The 9,644-nt window shown below is 34.3% G+C and overlaps 1 protein-coding gene across 11 annotated transcripts in view; it reads left to right on the plus strand.

Annotated features, from left to right (window-relative positions):
* The window catches only part of LOC106463306 (serine/threonine-protein kinase tousled-like 2), an 81,402-nt gene that overhangs the window by 22,235 nt on the left and 49,523 nt on the right, over nucleotides 1-9,644 (plus strand). For 7 of the 11 annotated variants that reach the window (XM_013923323.2, XM_022390775.1, XM_022390769.1 and 4 more), the window contains one exon: nucleotides 4,845-4,936. The exons of 3 other annotated variants lie outside the window; for them this stretch is intronic. In XM_013923323.2, the coding sequence (XP_013778777.1) occupies nucleotides 4,912-4,936 (25 nt within the window). In that variant the 5' untranslated portion in view covers nucleotides 4,845-4,911. Of the gene's footprint in view, nucleotides 1-882; nucleotides 971-4,844; nucleotides 4,937-9,644 lie in introns of all 11 variants that reach the window. One more of the 11 variants, XM_022390770.1, reaches the window with a different exon arrangement.

Genomic DNA, 9,644 nt, shown 5'->3' on the forward strand with positions numbered 1-9,644 from the left:
CAGTGTCAAACGTTTCTCGGTAGCACATGGAAGAAAAGTGAAGTAAGAGTTGTAGCCTGTTGGCTCAAAACTACTTCAAATTTAATATATATTTATAATCATCAATTTACAATTGTCAAAAATATTACCATTAGATTTCTCTTCTTCTTATGGTTTAAGCATTTTGTAGCTTTCGTGCAAGTATCATTTATGGGCTAGTCGTGGCCTACTGATCAGCGTGGTGGACTGTGGGTCCCAGGAAAATCCTTAGTTTGGGGCTGTAGGTGCATTTATAAAAGTGGCTGTCAAATATCTTTAGACGATTAGAGTAGCCCAAGAGTGTGGGTTGGATGCTGTTGACTAGCTATTTCACTTATGGTCTGTCAGTTCAAAATTAAGGGATGTAGCTTGTGTAGCTTTGCGCGAATATCCGAAACAGGTCGAGCCAGTTATACTAAAATGTAAGCTCGGGACATGAATTTTTTTTTCCAATATCAATCAATGTAAGACAATCAGCGATACTCGTTGATATATTAATATTTATATATCAATTTTTTATCAACAAAATCTTGTTGACTTGTATTATTTTTGTTTAGTTTAGTCAGTGTTATAAAAGACGTATCTACAAGTTAGCTTAGAAAGAGTGGAGTGTTTTTTGTTGTTTTTTTTTCACATCAATAAACTAAATATACTTCATAAACACCTTTGGAAGACGGAACAAAAACTTTACAGGTGTATCCGCTTAGAAGGTCAACCGGTTAACAACAACGATTATGTAGAGGCCATAAAGAATATGGGTGTTCACAGGCGACCAGAAGCGAAGTCATTAACTAAGTAAATAACTTCATACGAAGTAAATGTTAAATCACAATATAGAAATGTAATAAGTTTAATATTTTTCAGCGTGTTTCGAGGCCTGTGACGTGTGTGTTGGGGAACCCTTTGACAAGATATTACATATTTCGTACTGTTTCAAGTAAAGAACTTGTCGGTAAGCATGTATCTGTATGTATTGCCGTCGTTAAGAATGAAAAAAAAGTATGTTTAGAAAACCTGGTTAGATATGAGAAGCGTAGAGGCGCAGGAAATGGATATACATGACATAAAACACAAAACGATACAAGTGACGACTCCACACATGCGTGTGTATTTTTGCAGGTGGTTTAGCATAATACATTCTCCTGTTTTCCTAGCAGGGTTGAAAAAATCATGCGTTTTATTTCTTGTCGTCCTAACGCTAAGCAGTTTACCTCCAAATATATTACAGAAATTTTGGTAACTTTTCTTTCTAATGTGAGGTTTAATGCAAATCTAAGGGCTAGTAGTCTTAGTGATTGCAGGTGAAATTTTGTGGATAGATCAAATAATAGATTATTTTTAAAATAAAGTTTTATAAAAAAGTTCGATAAAGTGTGGAGTAGTTTGGTATAATAAATGAATTCCTCTCAAAAATCGGATGATCAGGTATACATGGGAGAAGTGAAACGGTTAGAGATTGCCTGTGTAAACCAGTCGTAAGTCAATTTTGAAATATGTCAACCAAAAGATAATACCTCCTATTTTCATTTTGGTAATGTCCTGCATCAGATATTCTTTGAAGTAAAGACACACCATACGTAGCTGCAGGCACACTCGATTATGTAGGACAGATGTCAAGGGCACTGTCAAAACGTTCATCCAAAGTTAAATGAGGTGCATAAGTTTATAAAGTGGTAAATCGCCTCTTAATCATTTGTCAAGATTTTCGATTATTTTTAAATATGTGATTATATTATTTCTCTTGTAAGTGCCAAAAATACATTTAAATATTTTGTGTGTGTTTATGTTAGTAATTGGTTTATAACAAGGGTGAGAATTGGTCTCTATTTTTATTGTCAAAGTGACCATGCAGTCAGCTTGTTCAAATTTAGTAAGAAAAATGTTGGAAGGGTTCAGAGCTGAAGCCGCAAACAAATTAATAGTACTGGTAAGCTGGACCCAAGATTACCTTGACCGCTTTGATGCTTGCAGTTTCCATCATTATACATCTTGTAAGGAATTCCGATTTGAGATCTTCCAGTGGAAGACCATTTGCACTTAATGTGAGACTCCTTTTAACTGGCTGGTTAACGGACTGCCGACTAATCGTATAACGTGTTTTGAAGCGAAGGTATTCGAACACCTCAGAAATGCACAAACTCTTTTTAAGTGCAAGGGTTGAAGATTAGATATGATCAGCACAGAGCTGGGCTTTAAATTTCTCACCATCTGCTTTAATGTTGTGCATTTTTCTCACGCACATTTCTTTATAATTACAGAGAATATATATTTTTCTTCCAATAGAAATTGATTTTACGCGTAAAATTATTTAAATGGAGTCTAAATTGTGCAAAGATAAACATGATCCGATGTAAATAGTGGATGGGAGGCAGGTATACGACAAAATTTGTCAATCCCATAAACTATACACCAGAGGGCGAAACAAGATCCTCGAACCTCTGTACTTTATGCAGGGGACCTTGAGCAAATGATGTATTTTAAAGGGAACAGTGAGGATTTGCCAGATCTTTCTCGAAACTGATTTCATCAGACGTCTGAAATTTTAAGATACCCATAGTTTTGAGAAAAACAAGAGATAATTTAAACTGTCTTGTCAGTTCACGGTCTTTTTTTTTTCCCATTATTATTATTATTATTATTATTATTCACCTGACTAAAAAAATGTGTAGCTTTAAAGATTAAGCTTTTTGTTGTAAAAGATAGAAAAAGGACGAAAGGGATCAAAGAATTGCTGTCAGCATGAGTACTCGAATTTTTTACTTTGAACAGTGAGATTTTACTATACAGCTGAAAATGAAGCGATGTTTGAGTAGACTGAGCTGGCTCAAACAGTCAATTTCCTTTTTAAAATTTTATCTTGAATAAATATCACGCAAACCCGCAGCTTTACAACAAGTGGATTGTAATTAGAGAATACGCATAGCTAGACCAACAACACCTGGTTCTATTTAATGGAACTACAGAACGTATATGACTTGTGAATTGACTGGTTTGTATTCTTAACAATGGCTTAAAACATTTTGTTTTACTCGCTAGCAGTTTATTCGACAATATTTACTGTATATGTAATCCTATATGTATATGTATATATTAACCATTGAGGATTCGAGAGTGTTTCCTTGGGATTAGCGTACGAATCCTGAACATATTAATAATCCAATAGTATTTGAGATTATCTTAAGAACGATATGGTGTTGTTAGAATTTATTTTATGAAGAGAAACTGATTACATTTGTGTATAAGTACATAATGAGTATTCAGGCCTGGCATGGTCTGGTGGTTATGACGCTCGACTCGCAATCTACGGATCGCAGGTTTGAATCCCCGTCACCAAACGTGTTCGTCCTTTAGGGTTGCTGTCATGGCCAGCCACCCGAGTGTAAAAATTCTATCTAATATAAAATACCCGAGTGGTCGACCCCAAATCTTGATGGGATTAAGATCGAATGAAGAAGACATTGTGTTAGTTTTTGTATAAAATCAAGTTTTTCACTTGTACGTAAACTTATTTATCTAATTTGTATAAATATATTTATGCTGTCTTGAGTTGTAATATAGGACACTTCGTATATTAAATATATGACCATTTGTTGTCTTGCATTGTGATAAACTAAATAGTCTTACTTCAGCTGAAGCACACTTACCAGCGATGTACGTTGTTCAAGATGGAGCTTGACCCTGTTTTAAAAAGTATTAACAAAATCAGAATAGGCTTAACTGTGTAGATTCGAGACGAATTATTGTTAAGCTTTCTTTCCATATCTATAAAATACAATTTCGGTTTCATTTGAAAGATATCCTTGAAGTGAATGGGTTTTGAACAGCTGTTATCCTTATCGTCTTTGAAGGGAGTGCACAGAAAAGAAACAGGTAGAAATGTGACATAGAATGTTTTCCCTAAAACGTTATAAAGGATATACGTAGAACCTGATGCTAAAGGTAAAAATTTGTTGATATTGTTCGATGAGGACAAATAAGTCGTTAAATGTCACTCGATTTACATTTGAAATGAAATATCTTTTGTCATGGGGGTTAAAAGAAATTAAAGTACAGCAAATAGTGCAAAAAAAAATATCTGATTTAGTATCAAAAGACAAGCACAGAAAAGATGTTTGTTTGAAATTTCGCACAAAGCTACACGAGGGCTATCTACGCTAGCCTCCCTTAATATAGCAGTGAAAGACTAGAGGGAAAACAGCTAGTCATCACCACCTATCACACCAACTCTTGGGCTACTTTTTTACCAACGAATAGTGCGATTGATCGTAACATTATAACGCCCCCACGGCTGTAAGGGCGAGCATGTTTCGTGGGATGGGGATTCAAACCCGCGACCTTCAGATTACTAGTCAAGCGCCCTAACCACCTGGCCATGACGGGCCGACAGAAAAGAACATAGATAGTTATACGCATGCTCCACTTTGTAATGTTCAAGGTGTTAATTTTGACTCATGTTGTGTTTGTGGGTTGGGGAATGTTATCAGACGCACCTTCCTTTAGTTAACTGAAAAAAATGTATGGTTGACTAAATAACTAGTGGTTGAAGAAATTTTGATAAACTATAACCAAAACTGATTTAGCTTTGAATGACTTACATACGTATCCAGTATTATGTAATCGCATTGTTAACTTTATTTACAAGCTGGTTTAACATTGTTTGTTACAGCGTTTCCAGTTATGGTTAGATACTTCTATCATAAATTGTATAATTATCTAAGACTATCAGCCTGAACAGTAACCCACTAACAGGGGTTGGGCAGTAGACGCTGTTTTGGGTTGCTCTTTCGAAGGGTCACCATGTGTTGTATATTCTCTCTGTACTGCAGGTAAAGGAAGGACCAGCGGCTCACTTTAATTTTCAAGGATTAAGAAAGCGATATGTGGGCACTTTGAATGCAGGTCTTGGACACTAAAAAAGGTGAGCTGTTAACCAATCTATTAATTTTTTTTTCACAAAGTACAGAACGAAATAGAAGTTTGTTTGTTTTTACTTTATTTATTTCTGGTAGTTATTTTGATTTAAAAATAATTATTTCCGAAGAAATAATTACTAATCAGGGGTGCTCGAAGACTAAGCAATCCTTCTTCACCCCGCGCGTGGATTGAGTATGAGCTTAAATTGAAAAACAGGAAATTAATTCAAACAAGCTGTGTAAACTTAAAAAAGGTAGACATGATGATGACTTAATCTTACAAGATGAATGGCTGTAATGTCAACTGTCACCAGATGGAACAGATTTCAATTAAACCACAGACTTACGTGACCTGGGTTATTACCGTTTTTAATGTATAGGGCAGGGTCTGTAAATGTACCAAAATCAACAATGCACGAACCCCCATAACCTTCCCAACTTATTTTTTTGTGTATTTACTGTTCAAGTAATCCAAAAACATTTTGTGCATGTTCTCTTGACACCTATATTGTTTTCAAACAGCAATAATGTGTACAAAATGCTTTGGAGTACTTAAATATTATACATGAAAACACAAGATTTACAGTAGAACAATTATTTTTACATAATAGTAGTGATACCAATAAATATAATGTTATTGTATGAATTTCATTATTTTATTTTGTTTGCAAGTATGCTACATTATATATAAAATACAATTCATCTCCACCCGGCTTTAGGGGTGAGGGGGGGGGTGATTATGGATATGAGCAAGTTACAGCTAAATAAATGTTTGTTTGTTTTTCGCCAAGGAACAATGATGTATTAATAGTAATATTTTTTGTGTAAAATTGGAGACACTGGTGCCGATTACCGTTAGGTAACTATTTGGCAAGGCTCGTCGTTTATTCGAATTTAGAATATCTCTCCCCCCCCCCTCCTTTATGAAAGTAATAACCATGGGCAAAATATTTCAGCTCAGATTATGCTCATGCTCTTCCCGATTCTGCATCCCTGTAACAAAAGTAAAACCGTATTTGTCAAAACGTGTAACTAAGCAACAGTGATCCAGGTGATTACTCTTAACTATTAACTACTGTCCGCCTCAGGTACAGTATTGCTGACATTTTATTTTCGTCTTCTACATGTAAAGAAATCACATGGAACCTACATTTTTTTTACATACTTTAGTTTTTGTTTTGTTTTGTTTTTTCTCAGTTATTCGGACAATGTTCTACTCGAAAGGACGAATGGACAGATACTGTGTACATACAATTGCCATGTTTGTATTAAATGAGTATTTATCGTAGAATCCGAGTTGCAAAGTAAAGCTTTTAAGTTCGTAGGTATAAAAAAAAACCTAAACAGAGCATTTGTTTATCGTGTTCGAAAATATCAGTAAGTTGTTTGCTTTTAATTCAAACAACATCCGCTTTAAGAGTGAACTATGTAGTTAAACGAACCTTCGAGTACCTGGAATATAATTTCAAGCAGTGAATTCAACGAACTTTATTTTTTTCTGTGTTAATATAAATGTTCTTTGCTAATAAATTACGCCCCAGCTTCAGGGATGAATTGAAATTATATTTTATCTACTTTCGATATTTGGATTATTGAAATTTGTATTTGGTTGAAGGAAGCGCACGCCAACTTTTTTGTTATTTTGAATTGTGTGGTTTTCTAATATGGATGCTCAAACCCCCCCCTGATAAATGGATAAAAGTTTCAAAGTATACAGTGAGAAATATTTATACAAATAAGAATTAATTTACGGATTTCTTTTGCTTTGTCTTCTGTTTGTTTCACATACAATCTGGCAATTTTTTTTTTTTTTAACGAAGCAAGTTAGGAAAAAATTATTTTATGCATACCAATGTCCATAAGCGGACTGGCCATGAAGGTCATTGTAAGATTTTTCTGTGGGCTAATCAAAAAATGCAAAAAAATCAAGCTTTTTGATGCAGCTCAGTAGTCAAAAGTTTATAAACACTTTCCGTGTCGACCTTAGTGCAGTGTGTACTGGTCATTAAGTGACTTCTCGGTTGTCAAAACAGAAGTCCGGCCATGTTAATGTATACGTGATGGTTAACATAAACAATACTGTTGTCTGGCCTTTCGTCGGAGTCTTACTTATAGACCTAATAATACGGATTCAGTGTAAATAAAACATGGCTTAAGTATTAATAGAATCCTTATTATTGTCTTGAGGAATTGGTTATTTATTTTGAACTGCTGAATGATATTGTTCATTTGTTTTTATTAATGTAGTATTTGTGTTATGCATTACCAACTTTTTGTTTTTATGAAGTTTAATTTTGTTGTACATACCACATATGTTTTAATTGTTTTGATATGATTTCCCTGTTTTATTATGTTTGGTAGGTATTTACATTGGTGTGAGGTCGTAGTACTAGGTAAATTAAAATGATGAGTAATCATCCCATTTGTTCAATGTTTAAAGCTTATGGTCGGTAGTGTTATGTTACTTTCGTTTATTTTTCCAATAAGCAAAACACATTATTAACCCGTTTTCTTGTTTGTGTACAACAAAGACTTGTCTAAATTACAAACAAACAAAAAATTTTGTTTTACCCCTAAAGTATAAAATACCACATCTCGAGGTTCTCTTCAAATAATCCAAATTTTAATTTATATATTTCTGAAATCAGCGTGAAAAACTACATTTGAAAATATATATTATTTTCTATTTGAACGCGTTCCTTGAAACAGAAAAGATTCTGAAATCAATTACCCATCGTATTGTCTTCTGTAGAGACGGAATGTGCAAAGTAAATACAATTTTTAAGGCCTTGCGAAATATTACATTTTTTCTTAGGCTCTGTACAAGCCACAGTGAGTTCTAAACAACGTTTATCATAGTTATTCTATAATTGATAGTGTAGTGCTAATTATTTCTGTTGTGAATAGATTTTTTGGACGATATAGATATATCGAAATTGAAGTGATCTAAACTGTTTTGTTGGCCTACTTTTTAGTTACATACCAGTTTCATTAAACCTTTAATTGGTTAAGTTGTTACATCATATATGTATTTATGTATATTTATTCTCATGACCCCAAAACTATCTGTAGCCAGGGTGCTCTGACAAGATGTACACAAAGACTTTGCCTTGTTATATGGTTGTGTTTATTATACATTCACTGTGTGTCATTACGTTATCCTGTATGCATGTGTATCCATGTTTTAGTGAGCTCTCTGAATGAAATCATTCTCCATCTTAACTATTGCGTTAGTCTTAGTTACTAAAAGATTTTACATATTGTGTCAAAAGGAATAAACTTTGTACTAGAATGGTTATAGCCCGATATTAAGAAAGGGTCAATTTCAAATGAAGGCGTAATGTTCATTGAGGTTGCTATATTACATAAACAGCAGTATGTGTATGTGTTAGGAACATAAGCCTAAAACATTTTGAGGTACATTTGTAATAATTCCAGAGACCTGTATTATTGTTACTCATAATTAAAGCTTTCTAATCTTTTGAAAATTGTCAAAATTACCACAATAATAATAATCGGAATATCTCCACTAAAATTGACAGCCATAACTTAGTCTATGCCTGATTTTTGGTGTAAACCAAGTGTTTTGAATGTAGCTTAGAAATGGATATTTGATTATCAGGTAAATATTTTCTTAAGAATTGCAATTACCGTATTATGAAAGCCTGATTTACGTCAGTTGTTACTGGTAGTCTAGTCTCTTGACTAATACTTCATAGTTCTGTTCTGCAGATGCTCATACATGCATACAATCTGTACGTTGGTGTTATATATATCAGACCACACGTTTGTATAATTTAATCTACTGATCATCTAGTACTGTAGATTCATCTTTCTTCGTCTTCATGAAAGTAGACGTACGTTGTTCATCTGTAGATAGCAAAATATATATTTTTGTGGAACCTCATTGCGGTAACGGGACGCGAACCACGGAACTTCGGATTTACAGTTCTTCGTGATAACCACTGGGCCTTGCTAGGCCCCTCTAGATTTAGATAATTTTATCTGCGAAGTAAAATCGAAAACGACTGGGAATATTTGTAGGTTTCTTTGTGTTTTATACATAAAGTTCGAGTTTTCTACTACTGATGTTTCTTCTGTAAGTCAACCCCAGTTTTAATAAAATGTCTCTTGGTGACAGCGAGGAGTTTGTGTTATTCTTATTTAAGCAGACATTTCCAATAACAAAAACCAACTTCTCGCTACCACCAAGAACGGTTTTATTAAAACATTTATCATTGTGGTTTTAGGTTCAGCAGATATGTTATCGAGTATTCACAAAACGCACATTCCACAAATGTTACGCAGAGAATAGATCGAACACGGACAACAAAGAAAACAAAATTGTATTCACAGCCGTTTCGAATCAATACTTAAACTGGCCGGCCTCTGTCTACTGGGATGGGGTCATCCGCACAGGGTAAGAACAAAGAAAATTATAATAAACCGCCCAAATTTAGACAAAAAGTGCGGCTTGCAGAATCCAACCACTGCATACATTACAGACTGTTCAACATAATATTTACTTGGGAAAAAATCCCTTAACTCCTATCAGTTTGTACAGTTATCTTCGCCACCCCACCACAGGAGAGGGTCATAGAGCCAAAGTGATATTAGTTTTGAACCGTTGACTAAAGATGCATTCTAAACTAGTTTGTTTGTTTGTTTGTTTTGAATTTCGCGCAAAGCTACACGAGGGCTATCTGCGCTAGC

The sequence above is a fragment of the Limulus polyphemus genome, unplaced genomic scaffold (assembly GCF_000517525.1).
Source record: "Limulus polyphemus unplaced genomic scaffold, Limulus_polyphemus-2.1.2 Scaffold1373, whole genome shotgun sequence".
Classification (NCBI taxonomy): domain Eukaryota; kingdom Metazoa; phylum Arthropoda; class Merostomata; order Xiphosura; family Limulidae; genus Limulus; species Limulus polyphemus.